The 23893-nt window shown below is 37.5% G+C and overlaps 1 protein-coding gene across 5 annotated transcripts in view; it reads left to right on the plus strand.

Moving 5' to 3' along the window:
• Positions 1-1369: 1369 nt before the first annotated feature.
• The window catches only part of si:dkey-246g23.4 (uncharacterized protein LOC559426 homolog), a 28286-nt gene continuing 5762 nt past the window's right edge, over positions 1370-23893 (plus strand). The window contains exons 1-9 of one of the 5 annotated variants that reach the window (XR_008601186.1): positions 1370-8033; positions 8178-8328; positions 10188-10457; positions 10999-11142; positions 12164-12861; positions 15563-15803; positions 20833-21084; positions 22379-22485; positions 23234-23298. Coding sequence is in view for 1 of the 5 variants with exons in the window: in XM_035942569.2 (XP_035798462.1) it covers positions 10223-10457; positions 10999-11142; positions 12164-12861; positions 15563-15803; positions 20833-21005 (1491 nt within the window). In the remaining 4 variants the exon portion in view is untranslated. Of the gene's footprint in view, positions 8329-10187; positions 10458-10998; positions 11143-12163; positions 12862-15562; positions 15804-20832; positions 22321-22378; positions 22486-23233; positions 23299-23893 lie in introns of those variants that run through there. The other 4 variants (XR_008601187.1, XR_008601185.1, XR_002748086.3 and 1 more) reach the window with 4 other exon arrangements.

Raw genomic sequence — 23893 nt, forward strand, 5'->3', positions numbered from 1 at the left:
TTCCACATTACAACTTCCAGATCACAGAGTGTCTACAAAGGAACACAACATTTAGTCACCTGGAACTGAACCAGAGAGGATTTTACTTTATGATCAAAATGACAAAAGTCAGACAAAAAAAGACAAAAAAACAACAAAAACAACACAAAACATTACAAAAATGAGACACAAAATGACAAAAGAACAATGAACAATCTAGTATTTTACTTTCTGATCCAAACAACGTGTCATGGTCTAGAAATGACTTTAAATTTATAGTTTTAGTAATTTACAATCTGCAGTTAATGTCTTCTCTGGAATTTTTACACTTTTAGGGCCGGATTGGACCCTCTGGAGGACCGCTTTTGGCCCGTGGGCCTCATGTTGGACACCCCTGATCTAAGGGTTCAGATTTCTCTCCGTTCTGACAGAGTATTTTAATTTCTTACAGCATCCCAGAGGAGTGAAGAGGAGGAGTGATTAGCTTCACCTGCTCATGTGCTGTGAATGAAGAGTCATCCACATCTAAAAAGGTCAAATCTGTTCTCCCTGGGTGTGTTTGGGCTGAGTTTGTGTTTGTGTCTGCAGAATTTCCTTCAGCCACCCTCTGGAGGAATCTCCCTCACGCTGTTCTCACTTCATTCACTAGAATAATCCACACTCAGCTAAAAACAAAACCCACTGCCAGACACTGCTGGGGCTGGAGTGTGTGGAGACGGATGAAAGGATGTCTTATAGCGGTGTGCAGACGTGGAGTGTGAGCTGTAGTGTGAGCGGACATGATTTGGTTTTTAAGCAGGATTGAATCTTAAATGATCATTGACTAAACCTTTTTTTTTCTGTGGAAGAAGACAGAGTGGAGAAGATGCCGAGGGGCAGTTTTTGCCGAGCCTGACTCGCCTGAAAATGAGCTCACAGAAACATCTTTAACACTCCTGTTGTCTTCATTTATGGGCATCAAAAAAAATGTTCCCTAGGCTGAAAAAAATCCAAAAACTCAGCAAAATATTCCCCAAATGTATAAAAATTTGCAAAATCTTCAGGAAGAAAATTCCAAAAATTCCTTAAAAGTTTCCCTTAAAAGTTTTATTTTAAAAAATCTCCCAAATTGGCGAAGAAAATTCTTGTAAATATTGTCAAAGAATGAGGAAAAATCTTCCAAAAAATCCTAAAAATATCTAAAGTGATTACATATATATCAGTAAAACTTCTAATATTTTCTTTAAGAACATTCACATAAAAATCAACCAAAATCCAGTGAAATTTGCTGGATTTTGGTTGATTTTTTTGTGACCATTCTTCAAGAAACTTTTTTTTAGCATTTCCTTTTTTTCACCAAAAAATGTTCAAAAATTTCCCAAAAATATTGAAAATGTGGATCAGAAGTTTTGCTGTGAAAATATATATTTTTCCACATTTTCAAACTTTAAAACGGGTCAGTTTGACCCGCAGGACGACATGAGGGTTAAACAGGAAGCAGCAGAGTTCTCAGACTCAGGGATCTTTTAATGAAAGCATCAGAGACCGATCAGGCTCTGTCATGTTGAATATATGAATATATATCATGGAGTCTGCTGCTGAAGGACAGCAGCGTTAAACAGCCATTTGGAGACTGCTGAGAAACACAAAATCACGAAAATGACTTGAATCTCCACTGAACTTCTCGATGCAGTGCAGCTTTTGTGATGAGACTCGTCTTTTATAGTGGACAAACACAGAGACGGCTGTAATTACAGTGATTTGCCAGACGTTTGGCTCCAGCACTAATCAGGGAGCAGGAATGAGGTCCGGCCGGCCAACGGCAGCACACTCCCTCCCTGTATGATTACCACTTGGTTGTTCTTCTACGATGACCTTGGCTCATCACACAGTCGAGTGTCTGATTGCATCACACACACCGACCGGCTTGTTAGCTTCTGCAGCAATTACTGCCATGCATGTGTGAGAGTCACCGGACACTTCATCGGTATTCAGAGAAGTTCTGTCTCGCTGCTGCTGCTTCTCTCTGGTTACGTCCACAAATATGTCTCGTTGTAAATGCAAATTTAGGACCCCGCTGGTTCTGTGATTGCACGGCTAGAGGCCAGTATTTATTCAGCTGGGCGGCAATTTGTTGTAAATGAAAGCCATTTATTTCAATTTTTTTCTTTGCACGGGTGAACTAATGTCAACATCAGATGTATTTATATAGCACTTCTAAAGGCCTGTGGCCAACCAAAGTGCTTTATAATAAAATAAATCATCAATAATATGAAAACAATGAAAGCAAAACAATAAGACAGTAAAATTAAACAGATAAAGATCCAGTAGAGGTGACTCTGCTCAGCTAGATGCCAGGGTGGACAAGACGTGTTTTAAAAATGGAGAAAAAAAATGGGAAAAATCCCCAAAATTCGCAAGAAAGTTCTTCTAAATATTTTCAAAAATTGAGTAAAAATCTTCCAAAAAATCCTAAAAATATCTAAAATGATTCCATATATATCACTGTGAAATTTTTCCCCCCCCCACATTTTCAGACTTTAAAACGGGTCAATTTTGACCCACAGGACGACATGAGGGTTAACAAGGTCAGATAAATGTTCTGAGTCCATTCAGAGACTTAAAAACAAATAAAAGAATCTTAAAATCAATCCTGAACCTAACCGGAAGCCAGTGAAGTGAGGAAAGCACCAGCGTTCTTTGTCCCGGTTAGGAGATGAGCTGCTGCAGAATGCTGGCGTTCAGGGAGTTCCAGTAGTCCAAGCGCCATGTCATTCAGATTCATTGGTCTCCAGGGGGCAATTAAAATAAAGTAATAAAAGCATGGATAACTTTTTCTAGATCAGCCCCTCTTAGGCCCTAACCTTTCAGAGCTTTCAACCGAACAGCCTCTTACATCAGGAGAAAGAGAGGAAGCTGTTTGTCGGCCAACTTACAGTTTTCTTTTAAAGAAGTGAAACAGTATTTCAAAGTTATTGCATCAGCGACTTGTTGAGTCGTTTCAAAACCAGAAGCAAACAACAACAAAGCTTTAGTCAGCAGAATCTGCAGCAGAATCAACATGCTGAAACTCTCACAAGTCGCTGCTTTGTCATGTTGAGTTGCATGAATTTGAGATGAAGCCAGCGTTGCCCATCGGTTGTGTAACACAAGCCGTGATAAAAGTTTCATGATGATGGATAAAGCCAGCAGCTCGTGGACAGCCCTCACAGGCAGAGATCTGAAACTGAGCGTTATTTCTCTGGGATTTGTTTGGGCGACATGTTCAGCAGCCTCCACAGACAAACAAGCCTCTGCTGCTGCAACAGTCCAGACTACATGAGAGGATCCGTCCACAGCTAATAACATCACCTGTCAGGCCTCAGCAGCACCGATTCATTATTCAGAAGGTGTTCCATCTCCACCGCTGCTCTACCTTCCACAGTCATCCCCGCCGTAGATTTATTATTTATCACCTGCTCTTATAAATCTTTAATCGTTATAAGAACCCCTGCTGGGAAGTAAATGTCTGCGTTCTCTGCACCAAAAGAGAGGTTTTCATAAAAGTGAAATTACTGACAATATTTCCCCTCATGTTATTATGTGAGTTCTATTATATGGCATTAATATTAGTAGTAACAGTAGTAGTGGTGGTGTTGTGTAATATTCCTGTGTGAATGTGGCGTTATGTGATATTACATAAATATATCCTGGAGATCTGGTGTGAATTATTCCCCAGCTGCTGGATAGATGCAGAGGAAGAAGACTGATTCTTTTATTCTAACAGCTTCTGTTTCCTCCCTGAGCTCCACCAGATAAAGTCTAAAAACACCCAAACTACGAGTGTGAGTGATCCTCGAATAGCATTCCAGCATATTAAATTTGAAATGCAGAAAGTATGCAGATTGAATCCAGCGAGTCGCCCCGGTATAACCATTTAACCCTGTAAGACTCAGATATCGAAAAAATAATAAATATTTATATTATATTATATTTATTTAATAAATATTTTATAAATAAAATAAACACGAAAATCATATATATATGTATATGTGTGTGTGTGTGTGTGTGTGTGTGTGTGTGTGTGTGTGTGTGTGTGTGTGTGTGTGTGTGTGTGTGTGTGTGTGTGTGTGTGTGTTTTTCCTCTGCAGAGTGGAGTAGTGGTTAGCTCTGTCGCCTTGCAGTGAGAAGATCCCCGGTTTGCCTCCTGGCCTTCCTGGGATCTTCCTGCATGGAGTCTCCATGTTCTCCTGTACACGTGTGGGTTTTCTCCAGGTTCTCCAGCTTCCTCCCACAGTCCAGAAACATGCTGAGGTTATTTGATTATTCTAAATTGTCCGTAGGTGTGAATGTGAGTGTGATTGTTTGCCTTTATATGTAGCTCTGCGACAGACTGTTACCTGTCCAGGTGTCCCCTGCCTTCACCCTAAGTCAGCTGGGATAGACTACAGCCCCCCCCCCCCCCCGCGACCCTACTGAGGACTAAGCGGTGTATAAATGATGGAAGTTTTCTCTACATTCATTCAGCAGCAGCGGGCCGTCATTCCTAAATCCCAGCCGCCGCTCCTTCAAATTTCTTTTTTTTTTCTTTTTTTCTTTTTTTTTATTGTCGCAAACACACCACCGCCGCATGTCTCCACCTTCACAGCAGAGTTCTGCACTGTGTCGGGTTCTCACGAGTACTAAGGTAAACTACAGATAACTATCTTGTTCAGTATCTACTCTCTGATACGTCGGGTTGATACGACGTTAATTAGTCGCCTTAAAGTGACGTCACGTCCAGCAGCCAGGCAGCAGGTCAATCAGAGGAGTGACGTCTAGAAAATAGAGCAGCGACTTACCGGAGAAAAGTTATTAGCTGAAGATAACTCATGATAGATTCTACAAGTTAAATAGACATTCACTAAATACTGATGTCCAGCTAACGCTACGTAGCATATCGGTAGCGTCAGTTCCTTGGACCCGGTGCCAACTCAGTGTCGCTAACGTGAGTAAACTATTGATAGCATTAAGCTAATGGCTACACTCCATGTATGAATAACTACTGACTGCATTTTCAGATGAGCTTGTTCAAATATATATATATTTTTTTACATTCAGCCTTTAGAAAGCCATTTTCAACTGGCCATTCAATAAACAGGTTTTTCAAGTAAAATCTATAGTAAAGTGTCATTTGTTTACGTATCACAGCTCCCCAGAGAGCCTGCTGCTGGAAGAAATGCTAGAGGAAACACTGTATAAATATATCAAAGTATAGAAAAAAATGAACAAAGAATGAAATAAAGTTAAAAAAAATATGTAAATAATAATAATATATTAACCCAAATATAGAAAAAAATGAGCAATACATATATCAAACAAATATAGAAATAAATGAGCAAAAAATTAAATAAACAATATATATATAGAAAAACCCAAATATAGAAAAACATGAGCAAAAAATAAAGTAAAGCTAAAAATATAAATAATAATAATATGTAATGTGCAAACCCAAATATAGAAAAAAATATGCAAAAAATAAAACTAATCAATATAAATAATTATATAAACTCAAATATAGAAGAAAATGAGCAAAAATATTATAGATAGATAATATTTAAAACAGATGAACTGATGTTGTATTTGTACAACAGTGGGTTTTCCAGGGTTAAGTGTTTCAGTGCTGAGCCACAGATTTAATGTGATCAGTGGTCCGTAAAGAATAACGTGTTGCTCCTATTAAATCCAGACTTCGAGCCGTCTTTGCTCGTCTGCTGACTCAGTAGAGAGAAGAAACTTGGCTCGGACGCTTTGAAAAGGTTGACTGTCTTCCGTAACAATCCGGTAAACCTCGACGCCTCTCCAGTGAACTCTACAGCTCATAAAAGAGGCAGTTCATGAGCTGGATTGATAGTTTGCAAAAGTTTATTGGCAGACGGCACCAGCGAGAGGTAGTTTAAGGCGAAATTTACAAGGCATTTGTCGGAGCTGTTTGTGGGATAATGAAGTGTTGTCACATTTCAGATAGAGGCCGTCCTTCCTGTATGTTAATGGCTGAGTCAGTAATACAGCAGATGAATCCAAGCGTGCCAATTCACAAGCATTTAATATATTCAAAATTACTTCCTTCTAACACTTTTAATGTTGTTTCGAAACTTTTTGGATTAAAAATGTTCTTGTTGTGCTGCCAAATTGTCAGTGTTTAATATTTAATCACAGAAACAGTCCAATTTTGAGGACAGGTTTTCAGAAAATAAAAATAGTTTGCTTTTGTTTGTTGACTTGAAAGAATGTATTACAGATTTGATGACCATGAGACAGCATCATCTGGGCTCTATGTGTGGCAAACTAATTTCTTTTTGCTTTGAGCGAGCTCCTTGTAACCCAACCCTGCTGGTTCTGCTTTGGTGCGATCATCAGAGGAGTCGTGTTGGATGTCTGGGAGGCGGCAGCAGAGATGTTAGCAGGAGAAAAACTGATCACTCATGAAAGGAGTCGCCGAGCGTCCTGCTGTGTCTGACTCGGCCTCTGCTTTGTCTGTAGTTTGATCCCCATGTGGGCGTTCATCATGTCTCCATTAGTCAGGTCTGTCCTTATTTTTATAAAGCAAAGTATGGTGGGATCAGACTCTAGGTCAGAGGTGTCATTTTAGTTCAGGGGCCACATTCAGCCCAGTTTGATCTTCAGTGACCAATAAAATCACATCATAATAACCTATAAATAACCACAACTCCAAATTTTTCACTGAACTATCTTTTTAAGAAACGATAAGAAAGCTTTATTGTCATTATACACAATGTACAATGAATTTCCACATGACTTTCTTCCTTTTAAACAGACACGGTAAATAAGATAAGAAAATAAAATTACTAAGTAGTGGAGTAAAAGACAAATAGAAATCTTTACAAAAAAAAAGAACAAAAAATGTGCAACAAACAATGAAAGAACAGAGCATTGCAAAAGTACAGTGGCAGACGTTATGAACAACCTGAAATTTCATAAACTCTGCTCTTATTTTTCTTACAAAATTTCAGGTTGTTCCTAATGTTTTGTTAAAAAAAAAAAAAAAAACAACAAAAAAAAAAAGATAAAAAAAGATAATTCCTTAAATGTGAACATTTTCTGAATGTACTTTTTTTGTACTAAAACAAAGGAAAAGCTTGGAGCTGTGGTTATTTATCGGTTATTATGCTGTGATTTTTTTTTTTTGGTCGTTTGAGTTTAAATTGGGCTGAATGTGGAACCTGAACTAAGATGAGTTTGACTCCCCTGCTCTATATAAAGGAACCAGACATTAGGACTAGAACAGTGTTTATGGTTGCTGCTTCCTTTGTGTCAAGAATGGATTAATAAATGTGTAAAATGCTACCAGGCCAGACTATCCAGCTGACTTCCTGGCTTATTGCATGTGATCAAACAAATAGGTCAAATGTGAACCTGATTAGCTGTTTTTAATGTTAAACTCTCAATAAATATTAGCCAAGGACACCTTTTTTTTCTCTAAAATCTAACTGTTGTTTTCTGAGTCTAATAAATATTTCATGTTGGAGAGAAATTCATTATTTGACACAAAGTTGGTTTTATGTCCTTTTAAAATAAACATTTCATGATCCGTCTTAACCCTCATGTCATCCTGCGGGTCAAAATTGACCCGTTTTAAAGTTTGAAAATGTGGAGAAAAAAAAATATTTTCACAGTGAAACTTCTGATGTCCACATTTTCAACATTTCTGGAAAATTTTTGAACATTTTTTGGTGGAAAAAAAATGTTAAAAATGTTTCTTAAGAACATTCACAAAAAAATCACTGGATTTTGGTTGATTTTTATGTGAATGTTCTCAAAGAAAATATTAGACGTTTTACTGATATATAACCTCCATTTACAGTTTTTATGGCAGTCCTAGTAGCAGATGTTTCCTTCCTCTAGTTAATGGATGGTAAAGGTGTTCAGATCTGCTTTTTTTGGCGTCTTGCTCTTGACTGTGAATCTCACACGTGCCGGCATACGAAACAGCTGATAAAAAAAAGGTCAGATAAACTGCCCTGCGCTTGTGTTTGTTTTCAACACGTCAACACGCTGAGGAATCCAGAGAAAATAGGTTGCAAAGGTCAGTCCAGGTGAGCCGCTCACATGTCACCATCAATGTTTTACTCAGTGAGCTTTTTAACCCTCTGCTGACTTTACATTCTGCCTCTTCTGTCTTTTTCCTGCCGGTTGTACATGCTTGACCCCTCGGTGCCTCCTAACCTGAACTCGCTTAGGACCTCCTGCAGGCATGTTTCATCTTCTGCTGAGTGGGAGTGACAACGCCAGCACCGCACATGGAAACCGCTGGAGGCTTCTGAAACCTCAGCAAAGCCTGGAGAGCCGGCCTGCAGGAGGCGCATGATGGCTTCAACTTGATCCCAGCAGGTGCAGTAGATGCATGATTTTACATTTTATATATCCTGTATAAAAATCTGTGGCTCCTACTGTGAAGTTTTAGTTCCAGCTTGAGCTTTTGAAGTCAAAACCCACATCAGCGTTCATTCAAATCACATCGAAGGTGGGTAATCTTCATAATTAAAAAGCTGGAAGGTCCTCTGTAAACAGGTTCTGTGAAGCTTCATTATTATTATGACGTGTTTAATGTATTTTTCCATCAACGGAAAACAGCTAAATTCCGTCATGCATGGTAAATCTGATCTGTGGTCCAAAGAGATGACAAACAGCTCACAATGGAACAGTTTTAATTTGTATTCTATAAACACTCTGGCAGCCAGTTTCCCAGACATGAATTAAACATCCTAGAATAAACGAAAATTTAATACAGGTCTCTTCTGTACAAAATGAAAAAGTTCGGTGTCCCAGAAGACCTTTGGTCATACAGTAAATGATTTACTCTGCTTCAATAACCAGGGCCTAAACTTAAACATTTCAAATCCACTCATTGAGATTTTCATTTATGTACCTGAAATACCTGGAATTCTAAATAAGCTTAGAGTCAAAAAGATTCATGTTCATTCCTGATCACTATTTTAAGTTTAGGTCACGGCATTAGAGAGACAGAGTCATGCATGATTCATAGAAAAAGACAGATACAGAATAATCCAACCCTTTAGATTTTAGTTCAGGCGTTTCTCAAACAATAAGTTATGCATGACGGGACACAGATTGTTAAAAGCACTGCTTTATAATGCATGTTCCTTTTATGAATGAAGTTTCATTGCCAGCATTGTGCAAAAGCAGCAACATCACAATAGTCAGTGTAATGATTAGCCATTATGGTTTGGAAACAGAGATTAGATGACTGCAAGCTCAGCTTAACTATGAACCTGAGAATATAGGCTGATGTGGATTTAAATGAGCTTTTATTGGTTTGGTACTTTTTGCACCAAACGGCCATAAGTTTGTGGATATTTGAGGGTTATACCCTATTGCTGAATGTCACGGTGCCTCTGGAAATGCTTTCAACAGAATTTTGGAAGCTGTCCATAATATCAGGACCCCAGATGTGTTTGTTGGAGCTGAAATCAGAGTTCCATGAATGCAAAAAAACATTTCTTATTAACCTGAGCTTCTGCATAGGGGTCACTGATATGTTCAAACAGAAAAGAGGCTTCACCAAACTGTTGGAAGCAAACAACTGTCTAAATGATCATTTTTAGAATTAATATTTATCTATTTTCAAAGAACCTTATCAGGCTTACTCCAATGCTGCATAAAAATAAGAGGTGGAAGACTTTTGTGGATCCTTTACTAAAGTAAAAGTAGCTGTTCTGCAATATAAAAATAGTCCAAAACAAACTAAAATCCTACATTAAAATGTAAAAATATATACTCATAGTGAAGTGCACAAGTAAATGGAGTAAAACTGAAGTAAAAAAAAATGCATAAAATGAAAAAAAATCTTTCAAAATAAATAAATAAAATAAAAAAATAAAAAAGTATAAGCATCTCCGTTTAATAGTTGCATAAATATGTGGACTGGAGTATCTACATGCATGTGACATGACCATTTAGTGGAATTATGTCCAAATTATAGTCATTCAGACTCAGTTTTTTGCTGTTTTTTAAATTATCTAAACAAAACTTCAACTACCATGAGTCAAGAAGTTCCCAACAAATACTTCCTACATTTCAAACGAACCCTCCTTCTCACATCACAGTTTGTATGTCAGACCTCTAAAACAAATGACACCGAACATCACAAGAAATCAATTTCTTGGCTTCCAGATTTGCTAGTTGCTGTACAAAATACCCCAAAATAAAACCCTTTGGTCTCTTTTTAGGTGTCTGAGTGTTGCAGGAAGCAGTGCAGCTCGTCATGGACTCTCCTGTGAAGGCTCAGAGCAGAAGGTCGGTGGTTTCTCCTTCAGAAGCCCTCGATGGCGGCTACGCCTGGTTCGTCCTGCTCTCCTGCTTCCTCGTCTTCGGTCTGACCTTTGGGGTCGTGAAGGCCTTCGGTGTGTTCTATGTTGAGATACATCGATACTTTGGAACCACAGCAACAGGAACGTCATGGATCACCTCTATTGCTGTGGCAACGATCCACGTCGTGGGTAACTATCAGCACTTTCTTTTCTACCTCAGGTACACGAGTCTTTATGATGAAGTCTAGACTGTAGGACACCAGGACGTGTTTTATAGGCCTCAATTTTTAACAAGTTACCTAAATGTCATGTCTATATCTTTCAAAAGCCTCCACGCTTTTTAAATGTCAAATCCTTCAGATGACTCAGCAGAAACTCATACTTCCTGACCACCAGGGGGCTCTCTTACATCTTAAAACTCAACTTGACATCAGTTGTAAGGTGGTGGATGAACCACCTTGTTCAATAAAAAAGTAGCAAAATACAATAAAATCCTAGTATCCTGAAGGTGGGAGTAAAATATCTACACTGAGACAGTAAGCGTCTCTCGGATAAATGTTAAAACTCTTAAATCTCTTAGAATTTAGTGCATATAGTTACTGAGATAACATCTTTATATCTTTTAAAATCAAAGGCAGAATCTAAACTGGGTGCATAAATGCACATTTCACAGCATTTCTCTTGCACCATATTAATTTATTTCATTGCATATATGCTGTGTCCTCTGCAGCTCCTTTAGCGTCAGCACTCAGCGCCCGCTACAGCCACCGCTCCGTGGTCATCATGGGTGGACTGATATGCAGTTTGGGAATCATGTTGGGGGCTTTTGCTCGTAACATCACTGAGCTGTACCTGACTGTGGGCTTTCTAAATGGTAAGTAGTTTGATGTAATCGTGCACACATGCAGACCAAACCCAGAACATGCACTGGAAAAATGCTCCTCTCAAAACATGAAAAAAAAAAACTTATTTCAAGGAACTTGTACCTTGAAATAAGTGACAAAAATCTGCCAATAGAACAAGTGAAAATGGCTTGGTAAGATTTCTTGAAATAAGATATGATATTTAGAATATTAAGATCTTAAAATTAGCTGGTAAAACTTATTTTAAACTACATTTTACCAGGATTGTCAAGCCTAGGTATATTAAAATAAGCCAGACATGCTAAAAAAAAAAACAGCAGCTTTTCATGCAAAAATAGATTTTCACTTTCATGTAACCTCCTAATCTGAGATGTATTAACCCTCCTGCTGTCTTCATTTACAGGCACCAAAAAATATTGTTTCTTTGTCTGAAAAAATCCCCAAAAATTCTGCAAAAAAATTCCCCAAATTTCTGAAAATTTGCAAAACCTTCAGGAAGAAAATTCCAATAATTCCTTAAAAGTTTTATTTTTAAAAAATCCTCCAAATTTGGCAAGAAAATTCTTGTAAATATTTTCAAAAAATGTCTAAAGTGATTCCATATATATCAGTAAAACTTTTGATATTTTCTTAAGAACATTCACAAAAAAATCAACCAAAATCCAGTGAAATTTGCTGGATTTTGGTTGATTTTTTTTGTGAATGTTCTTAAGAATCATTTTTAACATTTCTTTTTTTCCACCAAAAAATGTTCAAAGATTTCCCAAAAAGGTTGAAAATGTGGACATCAGAAGTTTCACTGTGAAAATATTTTTTTCCCACATTTTCAAACTTTAAAACGGGTAAATTTTGACCTGCAGGACGACACCAGGGTTAAAACAAGTCCCTCCATCTTGCTGAAAGTCTCTTGTTAAGTGAATTTATCTCAAATCAAGTGGGATGAGACATTTTGACTAAAAATAAGACAAATAGACTTGCTAAGATTTGAGTTTTTGCAGTGCAGAGTTTGATTTGTTGTTCTGCTGGTTGCAGGGTTTGGCTATGCGTTAACCTGGACCCCCACCGTCACCATGTTGGGTTTCTACTTTGAGAAAAGGCGCCCGATGGCGAACGCCCTGTCCAGCTCTGGAGAGTGCATCCTCACCTTCGTCCTCACGCCTCTGTTCCAGCTGCTGATCGACAGCTTCTCCTGGAGGGGGGCTCTGCTGATCCTCGGAGGTCTGCAGCTCAACCTGTGTGTGTGTGGGATGCTGCTGAGGCCCCTGAAAGCCTCCAGAGATGTTGGTCATGCCAGCGAGGTCAAAGCAGAGGAGGAAGGCTTGTCCATGGAACTGGTCCCAGAAGAAGATCAGCTCAAGCCAATGAATCAAGAAGAGGAAGGAGTGGAAATATCTGCGGATGAACGGACGGCTAACGCATGTCCTGAAGACCCCGAGGAGAAACCGAGTTTGACCAAAGACTCAGCAGCTCAGAGGGCTGAACTAAAGACCAAAATCATTCGCTACGTAGATTATACTCTCATCACAAACGCTCGATTCATGGTCTACTCCATGTTTGGGGTGTTTGCCGCTCTGGGGTTCTTCGCTCCAGCTCTGTTCCTGGTTCCTTACGCTCGCAGTAAAGGAGTGGAGGAATACCAGGCGGCTGCTCTGATGTCCATCTCTGCAATGTTGGACCTGTTTGGACGAGTGTTCTTTGGCTGGGTGGCAAACCTGAGGCTGGTGGAGACGGTATGTTCAATGTAGTAATGATAGTCTAAAGCAGGGGAGTCAGTCTCATTTAGTCCATGTTCCACATTCAGCCCAGTCTGATCTCCAGTGGACCGGACCAGTAAAACCACAGCATCATAACTTATAAATAACCTACCCACAAAACAACAAGCAAAACATAAAAAGACAAGAATAAGACAAAAAACACGTGAGGCAAAAATGAAACACAAAATGACAAAAACCAGAAACAAAATGACAAAAATCTGATAAAAAAAATACAAAAAACAACAATAACGAGACAAAAATTACAAAAATTAGACAAAAAAACGACAAAAGAACAATAAACAATCTTGTATTTTACTTTCTGATCAAAACAACTTGTTGTGGTCTAGAAATCATCTTAAATTTATAGTTTTACTAATTTACAATCTGCAGTTAATGTCTTCTCTGGAATTTTTACACTTTGAGGGCCGGATTAGACCCACTGGAGGACCGCTTTTGGCCCGCGGTCCACATGTTGGACACCCCTGGTCTAAATCATTTAATAGATAAATAACTGACACCTTTCTGAGAGAATGTAACTTTATTGAATGTAGGATGCTTGTTAATCATAATATGAGAGGTCAGATACAGAAACAGAACAAGAAATTATCAGTGGCAGAGGAAACTGTTCATTCCACAGATACTGCAACAGTCCATCTGTCCATTTATTCGGCTTTATAGTTCACCTTTTATTTCTTGACAGAAAAGGTTAGAAAAAATTGTCACATTTTTGACCCTTACCTTTCATTTTGTCAGTTTTTCAGAATTTTTTTTCATCATATTTATGGTTTATGAATTTAACACTGATGAAATGGCAATCTGTGGTCTTATATTGGACTGTTTTTAGTGGATATCAGCAAGTTCCTGGAGACAGGTTGTCTGGTTCTCTTCCCAGACTCAGAAATTTAAAGAAATAATCAATAGCTCGATAGTCACTCCTTTCTTTTCCCTCTGTTTTACTTTTGGCATAATTTTCTGGGTTTTGTTTCCGTGCCAAGTCCAATTGGGAAATATTTCTCTGTTTTTTGTGTAGTTTGGCATGAGATTGTGTAGAACAACAGAAAAGCGATTTCATTTAATGTCATGTAAGCTGAAGTTATTGCAGTTGCAGTTATAATACGAAAAAAAATGATAGAAAGAAAACCTGTTGGATTACATTTGCAGGTTATTTGTCCCCAGGTACAGTCTTGGGCCTATGCTAAACTAAGCTAAGCTAGCCAGCTACTAATTAGCATGCAGACATGAAAGTAGTATCAATCCCTTATTTAAGTCTTATGTGCCGTTTTTTGTATATTTATGTTTTTTTTTCCTTTAGCATGAGATTGTGTTAAAGAACAGAGAAGCGACTTCATTTAAAGTCACATGAGCTTAATTTATCGCAGTTTTAGATGCAGTGAGAAGAATTTGGTGGAAAGAAATGGTTCTACATGAAGTTTAAACATTTATTTTGCCAGTAATCTGTCCACAAGTCCAGTCTTTGGCCTATGCTAAGCTAAGCTAACTGGCAGATGGCTCTAGATCAGGGGTGTCCAACATGAGGCCCGTGGGCCAAAAGTGGTCCTCCAGAGGGTCCAATCCGGCCCTCAAAGTGTAAAAATTCCAGAGAAGACATTAACTGCAGATTGTAAATTAGTGAAACTATAAATTTAAAATCATTTCTGGACCACGACAAGTTGTTTTGATCATAAAATAAAATACTAGATTGTTCATTGTTCTTTTGTCATTTTTTTTCTCATTTTTGTAATATTTTGTCTTCTTTTTGTCTTTTTTTTGTCAAACTTTTGTCATTTGTCTCGTTATTGTCGTTTTGTCTCGTTTCTGTCCTTTTGTGTTTCCTTTTTGTCTCACTTGTGGTTTTTGTCTTATTTTTGTCATTTTGTGTTTTGCTTTATTTCGTGTTTTGTGTATTGTTTTTGTCTTTTTGTTTCATTTGTGTTGTCCATTTTTTTCTTGCTTTGAAACTTTTTTGTGGAATTTTTTCTCCTTTTTTTGTTTTTTTGTGTCGTTTGTCTCATGTTTTGTCGTTTTGTTTGTAGTTTTTGTAATTTTGTGTCTCAATTTGTAGTATTTTGTCTTGTTTTTGTTGTTTTTTGTCCGACTTTTGTTGGTTGTCTCATGTTTTTGTCATTTTGTTTCTTGTTTTTGTCTTGCTTGTCTGTCTTTTTTTGTCGCTGTTTCTCACTTTTGTCGATTTGTGTCTCATTTTTGTAATATTTTATCTTGTTTTTGTTGGTTTTTTTGGTCTTTTTTGTTTTGATCATACAGTAAAACACTACATCATTCAGTTCTGGATAGCTGTGACAAAATGTTGTGTTCCTTTGTCGACACTGTGATCTGGAAGTTGTAATGTGGAAATGATAAACTGAGGCTGAATGTTGTTGAAACTGAATTTATTTTTCTTCAGAAATTTCAGGTTGTTCATGATGTTGTGTAAAAAGATAATTCCTTAAATGTGAACATTTTCAGAGTTGTGGTTATTTATAGGTTATTATTCTGTGATTTTACTGGTCCACTGGAGAGCAAATTGGACTGAATGTGGAACCTGAACTAAGATGAGTTTGACTCCCCTGGTTTAGATTTATATTTAGCACAAAGACGTGAGAGTAGCATCAATCTTCTCATTTAGGTTCTCTGCAGGAAAGCCAGAATGTGTTTTCCAAACTGTCCTTTCTCTAACCAGGTGCAGCAGCTGACGGTGACGGTGACTCTGCTCGGTACGGTGATCCTGCTGTGTCCGCTGGCGTCCTCCTTCACTCAGCTGGCTGTTTTCAGTGCAGCTTACGGCCTGGTCTACGGAGCAACGGTCGCCATCCACATCACCGTGCTGGCCGAGATTGTGAGCATCCAAAGGCTGGGCAGTGCTCTGGGCTTTTTCATGCTCATACGCAGCAGCGGAGGCCTGCTAGGACCACCCATCGCTGGTGAGCTTTGATAATCAGCTGAAAAAACACATCGAGACAAGCTCATATCAGAAAGAAACATTTCAGCTCGTTGCACTGCAAAAACTCAAAATCTTGTCAAGTCTATTTGTCTTATATTTAGTCAGAATGTCTCATCCCACTTGATTTAAGATAAATTCACTTAACAAGAGACATTTCAGCAGATGGAGGGACTTGTTTTAAGACAATGCATCTTAAATATCTTGTTAAGTCAAACAATCTTGAAATTAGAGAACTCAAAATAAGTTTAACCCTCGTGTCGTCCTGTGGGTCAAAATTGACCCATATTGAAGTTTGAAAATGTGGGAAAAAAAAATATTTTCACAGTAAAACTTCTGATGTCCACATTTTCAACATTTTTGAGAAATCTTTGAACATTTTTTGGCGGAAAAAAGGAAATGTTAAAAATGTTTCTTAAGACCATTCACATAAAAATTAACCAAAATGTTCTTAAAGAAAATATTAGAAGTTTTCCTTATATATATAATCACTTTTGTTGAATCCTAAGGCCAGTAACCTCCTAAATCAATCAAATTAATTAATTAACTATCAGAGAATTACTGGACCAGCTCTCCATCTAACGGGTCCGGTTCCCGTAGCCCATATGATACAACCCAGATGGGATCTGAGGAATGTTTTTAAGCTGGTAAGCGAGAAAATTTGCCTAGCTTCTAAATGCCTCCATCCAGATGCCTATCCTGCTTCCTCTAACTAACTCAACTGAGTAGCCACTTTCGAATGGTCTCAACACTTTAGACATTTTTAGCATTTTTTGAAAGATTTTTAATAATTTTTTGAAAATATTTCCAACAATTTTCTTGCCAAATTTCGGGAATTAAGGGAAACTTTTAAGGAATTATTGGAATTTTCTTCCTGAAGCTTTTGCAAATTTTCAGAAATTTGGGGAATTTTTTTGCTGATTTGTTGGATTTTTTTTCAGACAAGGAAACAATATTTTTTGGTGCCTGTAAATGAGGACAACAGGAGGGTTAATACATCTCAAATTAGGAGGTTACATGAAAGCAAAAATCTATTTTTGAGTGAAAAACTGCATGTTTTTCCCAACATATCTGGTTTATTTTAAGACACCTAAGCTTGACAATCCTGGTAAAATATAGTTTAACCCTTTAACGTTCTGCTCAACCATTTGGTAGAGCACATTTTGACTCACTATATCTCACTGAAAAATATGTTTTACTTAATTCCACCTGTTTCAGCCATCTCTACCCCTCATTAGGTACCACTCTGAGGTACATTATACTAAAACAAAGTCCAGAAGATGTCACTGTGTTTTGAAATAGCATGCAGAGGAAGTTAGTCTGCTCACAGGAAGTTAGCACGAGCACAATCACTCCTCACATGAGGCCTCTGTTTGCTGTGATTTTCAAAGGTAAAGTAATACTTTTGACATATTATGGTGCCTAAGGAGCTGCTGAACACAACTGTGTCATTTGAAATGTAAAAAAAAAAAAAAAAAAAGATTTAAAAGGGTCAAATAATTTTTCTCAGCTGTTTGGTAGAGGTCAATATTTTAAAAACCACTGGGTCTCTTCATTAAAAAAAACATTGATTGTTGTTTTTTGTGCCCCAAAGAGATGAGAAATATAAAGAAATAATTTTTTCATTGCCTTTTTCTTGGTGAGAATGTTAAAGGGTTAACATAAGTTTTCCAGCTAATTTTTAGATCTCAATATTCTAAATATCATATTTCAAGAAATCTTACCAAGCCATTTTTCACTTGTTGTATTGGCAGATTTTTTCACTTATTTCAAGATAAAAGTTCCTTGAAATAAGTTTTTTTCTTGTTTTGAGAGGGGCATTTTTTTCAGTGTGCTTTAGAATTCATGATGATTAATTCCGTTGTGTGACTGCAAGGAGGAATCAAACAAGATGTTACAGTGACTGAATGGAATTTATTAGAATAGATTGTCATTATTTTCTATATGTTAATACATCCATTTGCTGAGCTTCAGAATAATCACAAGGTTACGATGTCGTTTGCTGTTTTCCTGCTCCTGTTCTTCCAGCACATTAAATATCACACAATGGGAGTGCTTATACATCATTCTGCAGCCCGGTGAGCCTCATTCAAACAAAATGAGATTTTTATACCTTCCTGAAATGCAGCGCTGCCCTTAAATTAATAATGGATTTTGTTAATCCTGCTAAATTTTTATATTCAGAGAGCATCCGGGCAAAAATTACAATATCATGACGCTTTATGGTTGTGTTAATTTCACAGCTCACCACCTTCCAAATGCCCCCCCCCCGAACATTTACCTCTTGTTGAGTTTTTTGGTTAAAAACAGACGACCAATGTGACCAAAATGATCCTGATAAGCATGGAGACAAAACTACATGTTAAAGACAGAAAAACAGATGCAGAAGAATCTAAAATACTTCATGCAGATGAAAGAAACTGCAGAGTCACACTCCCTACAGGTTCATCACTATGAGGAACCACTTTCATTTCTCCATGTGATTCATATTCACCATAACAATATCAACCATAGCAGTGTTAGGTCATGGAAGATATATAAGATCTGCAGAAAAGACATGAAATATTATGCATATCTTCCTGATAAATAACCATCCGTCCATCCATCCTCTATCTATCCATGCATCCATCATCCATCCATCATCCATGTTTCCATCCATCCTTTCATCAATCTATCCATCCATCCATCCATCCATGTTTCCATCCATCCATCCACCCATCCTTTCATCCATGCATCCATCCATCCATCCATGCATCCATCATCCATCCATCCATCCATCCATCCATCCTTGTTTGTTTCCATCCATCCTTTCATCCATCCATCCATCCATCCATCCTTTCATCCATCCATCCATCCATCCATCCATCATTACATCCATCCATCCATCCAAGCATCCATCCATGCATGCATCCATGCATCCATCATCCATCCATCATCCATCCATCTATGTTTCCATCCATCCTTTCATCCATATATCCATCCATCCATCCATGTTTCCATCCATCCATCCATCCACCCACCCATCCTTTCATCCATGCATCCATCCATCCATCCACCCATCCATTCCTCCATCCTTGTTTCCATCCATCCATCCATGTTTACATCCATCCATCCTTTCATCCATCCATCCATCCATGCATCCATCCATCCATGCATCCATCCATGCATGCATCCATCCATCCATCCATCCATCCATCCATCTATCTTACTTCTTATGTAGTATAAAAATCCATCTTGTCTGCTTTTCATAATTTACTCCTTTTTATCATAAAAAGAATGTTAAAGGCAGTAAATTATATTATTTTATAATAATCTTATCAATGCACTTCATTATAAGCATAGGTGTCCTTTATGTTTTGTGTCTTACTGCACCTCCAAAGTATGTTTAAACACATTTCAAAGTAAGTTTTTGTGACCTGATAGCATTTCAGATCTGTCTGCTACATTTGCAATCTGTTTGAATTATCTTCTTTATTCTATAGTGAAAAAATGAAAAACGTACTTGGAAAGCTAATAAACTAAAATTGCAGTAAACTGCCCCTGGCGTCTCTCAGCCACTAAAGTAAAATCTCATTTTCCTCTCCTTTCTCCATGCAATCCAACACTTACCGCTTCCCCCGCCACCGACAGCCCTATCTTACAAAGCAGCGAGCGTTTGAACCCGATTACTGAGGTTATGACCCACATTTAAACAGGACTCTAAACAATAGCGGTAAATACAGCCAGAAAACACCCAGGCAGAGGCAGCGATGCCAGGAAGTGTCCCGCCTATGATCATCCAGCAGTAAATCAGCTGCAGGGAGTGGAAAACTAAACATATTCACATAACTGTAGTTTGGATGGTTTTTATGGATTTTTGAGAGAAAGAAACGGGGGATGAGAACATTTTGAGTTACTGAAGTATGACAGGCTGCTAATCTTTTATTCTGTAGAATGTAAGTCCCAAAGAAATTAGACTTTCCCTTTGGCTGATAAAATTTTTGTTGTGATTTCAACTTTCATTTGCACTGAGAGTCCTGTCTTATATTATTCTAAATTTATTGTTTAATCCATCCATCCATCCATCCATCATCCATCCATCATTCATCCATCCATCCATCCACCCATCCATCTACCTATCTGTCTGTCTGTCTGTCTGTCCTCCATCCATCATCCATCCAACCATCTGTCCATCCATCATCCATCTATTCATCCATCCATCTATTCATCCATCATCCATCCATCCATCTATCTATCATCCATCCATCCATCCATCCATCCATCCATCCATCCATCCATCCATCCATCCATCCATCCATCCATCCATCCATCCATCCATCCATCAGCCTCAATCCGTCCCATATTCTCTGTTTAACAAGTTGCTAAAACAGTTGTATTAAAGAAAACTGAAACTGACCTCAGATAAAACTAATGCTAATTGAAGTAAAGTAGTTATAAATATAGCCTGTGGTGTCCTATTTTTAACTTAGCATGGTTCCTCTGACACTGAGGCTATTTCTAACTTATCTACTGTATCGTTCTCTGAGCCGTTTTTTTTACTTTGAAGACCAGAGAGTTGATGAAAGTTGATGATACATCAAAGTATTCTAATTATAGTTCCTTCCCTGACTTTAGTGCCTTAGGATGAACTTGATCTTTATGCAGTCCAATTTTCCTTGTTTTAGAGTTGTGATATTGACTGTTGAAAACATGGATGTGTCAGCGCTAAGACTTTTTTTTTTTTTTTTAATTATCCCATATTAATCCCACGAGGGGAAATTCAGATTTTCGCATCTCTCCCCAATTGGGGGAGTCAGAGCGAGGGGTCAGCCACGGTACAGCGCCCCCTGGAGCAGGAAGGGTTAAGGGCCTTGCTCAAGGACCCAACAGTGGCCACATCGAGGCTTGAACCTCTGACCTTCTGATCAGTATTCCAGAAACTTAACCGTTGTGCCACCACTGCCCCTTTTTTTAATTATTTTTTTATTTTTTTTATTATTTTTTTTAAAACTTTTACTTCCTGTTCCTTTCAGGGTTTTTCATTGACAAGATGAGCGACTACGGGACGGGCTTCCTCATGGCGGGCGTCGCACTCATCGTCTCTGCCTTGTTCCTGCTCCTCCTCCGTCAGATGAGTCGAAGGGATCAGAATACTGACGCCAAGAACCATGACATGAACAAAGAGCTGGAACAGGACGTGACATGAACATTAGAGAATTCTTTGTGGTTGCTGAGCCTGAAACGGCATCTGGATCTAAAGGTCACTGTTAAAAAAATGGACAAAGGCAAGGACAGTTGAGTTTTCAGTCCAAACAAGTAATCTGCAGCTTCAAGATGAGACTTTTTCTATCTATAGTTGGGTGACAAATGAAAGGAAAAACCAAAGTAGAATGTCTTAGTAAGGCACCAGAATATTTTCAATGCTCCTCAACATTGATTCTCCAAGTCTCAAGAACTCTACTGGAGAGGTGGAACATCATTCTTCTAAATATATTCCTTCATTTGGTGTTTTGATGATGAACGATGAACATATCGGTCAGAAATCTCCCATAGGTTTTCCACTGGAATGAAAACTGATGACTGTGAAGCACATCATTTACATCACTTTCATTAAACCCTTCAGTGATTCCTCGTGCCCAGTGGAGGGGAGTGTTGTCACTGTGGAAGAGACCACTCTCATAAGGACAGAAATCTTTCATTCATTACTCAGGACAGTTTTGTATTGATTTCCAGTGACCCTTCCATCTAAGGGCACAACTGGACCCAAACTGTGAGCCCCTCACCGTAGAAATAAAGGGTTTCGATTTTTCTTTTAATTTGTCACCTGCCTGTATATCTATGGCATCTTTCTGAGAGTTATTACATGGATGGTTTGGAGTCTTTGGAGCAGCTCTTTCAATCAAGTGCACCACAGAATGTATATACAGATCTAAAATGATGAAATCCAGTGGATCTGCATGACTTACTATCAAAAAATTCAGGAAAAAAATGTTACAAACGGACATTTTCTCTTGAACATTACCAATATGATTAGTTTCATGTGTGCGTGTGGTTTTTTAAAAGCATAAAACACACGCTGAGCAGCCACTGCACAAAAACCAATGACAAATGAAGAGTATAGCATTATTAATTTTGTTATGATGCAATGTTCTGCAGGGAAATCTTAGTTCCTGGTAGTCATGTGCATGAGAAGCACTCCCTGACGGCGGCAGCTTCCCCAGCAGGACATTTGACCACACAGCAAAAATTACTAACCTTCAGAGCTCTTATCCTTTTTGGCAGCACAAGAGGGACCTATATAATCTTGTGGATGATGGTGTAATGTTCACCCTTCCTCCCCACTACCAGTAATTTGTGTACAGTCCCTAAAGAGCAGAAATAACTCACTTTCTGGAATGCATTAAACTGCAGTAACACAGTCACTTTCCCACAAAATGACAATGACACAACAAATGTCGAGTCATAAAGTTCAGCCGTTAAGTTCACGAGTTGATTAAAAAAACCAAAGCCTGTGTTTTCTATTTGTTGTCAAAAAGAAACTCTTTTGCTCTTGAATGATTTCATTCTGTTCTGTGTCAGGTGTGGATGAATGCTGGGCTGCAAAGTTTAAATGTGACTCTGGCTCCCTCCAGTGAAGAGCTGCTGGTACTGCATTACTAGCTGAAAGACCAAGCTGAAAAATGCAGGTATATGCAGATATTTGACCACAAAGAGAATTTCAGATTAAAAAATGTACAGATGTAAGGCAGAGAAGCACATTACAGGAGGTTGCATCAGTTTTTTTCTGGTTCAAACTAAGCAAACTGTATGAAGCGTGCTCTCTTTTACATACTGCATCCGCAAAGCATTCTGAAATGCCAAATTATATTGCTGAACCAACAAAATAAGTTCTGAATAGTTTAGGGAATCTGTTTTCGAATTATGTCCCAGTGCAGCTTGGAATCCAGCGAGAGAAGCTTTTCTTCATTTTCCTCCTCTGCTGCAGAATATTTGTTACATGCAACTGTCTGAGTGCAATAATAAAAGATAAATGTGTTATAAAATAAGGAAATAAATGTGTAAGTTTAAAGAGGAATAAATAAAAGAATAAATAAAAAATCTGTTAGAAATATGGAATAAATGTGTAACGAGGAATAAATAAAATGATAAATAAAAAATCAGCGAAAAAAATCTGTAAATATAAACAGGAATAAATAAAAGAATAACTAAAAAGTAAATCTGTTAAAAAATGAGGAAATAAATGTGTAAATATAAAGATGAATAAATTTTTAAAAATTTTAAATCAGTGGAAAAAATAAATAAATGTAAATATAAAGAAGAATAAATCCAAAATTAAATTAAAAATATATAGAAATGTAAATTAAATTTTGTCTTTGCTTTTCCCTTTTCCTTTTGTTTTTTCTTTTTTCTGTTCTGTTTCTTTGTGTTTTTCAGGTATTGACTACTCACCTGGACAGAAAGCCCCACCCAAAGCCTTGATTGACAGCTCAGTCCATCAAGTAAAAGCAAATTTTATTTATTCTTTTATTTATTCCTCTTCCTATTTACACATTTATTTCCCTATTTTTTTTACAGATTTATTTATTCTTTTATTCATTCATTCATTTATTTATTCCACTTTATATTTACACATTTCTTTCCTTAATTTTAACAGATTTATTTTTTTTATTTATTCCTCTTCATATTTACACATTCCTTATTTTTAACAGATTTAATTTTTATTTTTCATTGTTTTATTTATTCCTCTTTATATTTACACATTTATTTCCTGTTTTAACAGATTTATTTTTAATTTATTCTTTTATTTATTCCTCTTTATATTTATACATTTATTTCCTTATTTTAACTCATTTGTTTTTTATTTATTCTTTCATTTATTCCTGTTATATTTATACATTTATTTCCCTATTTTTAACAGATTTATGTTTTAATTATTCCTTTTTATAGTTACACATTTATTTCCTTATTTTTTAAACAGATTTATCTTTTATTATGGCACTCCTGTGATTCCACAGACAACCAGCTTTTAAAACCAACAACCCAACAGGAGGCATCAGATAAACATGTCAGACCTGAAACAATGCAAATATACAG

This window comes from Amphiprion ocellaris, chromosome 3 (genome assembly GCF_022539595.1).
Source record: "Amphiprion ocellaris isolate individual 3 ecotype Okinawa chromosome 3, ASM2253959v1, whole genome shotgun sequence".
Taxonomy (NCBI): Eukaryota; Metazoa; Chordata; class Actinopteri; family Pomacentridae; genus Amphiprion; species Amphiprion ocellaris.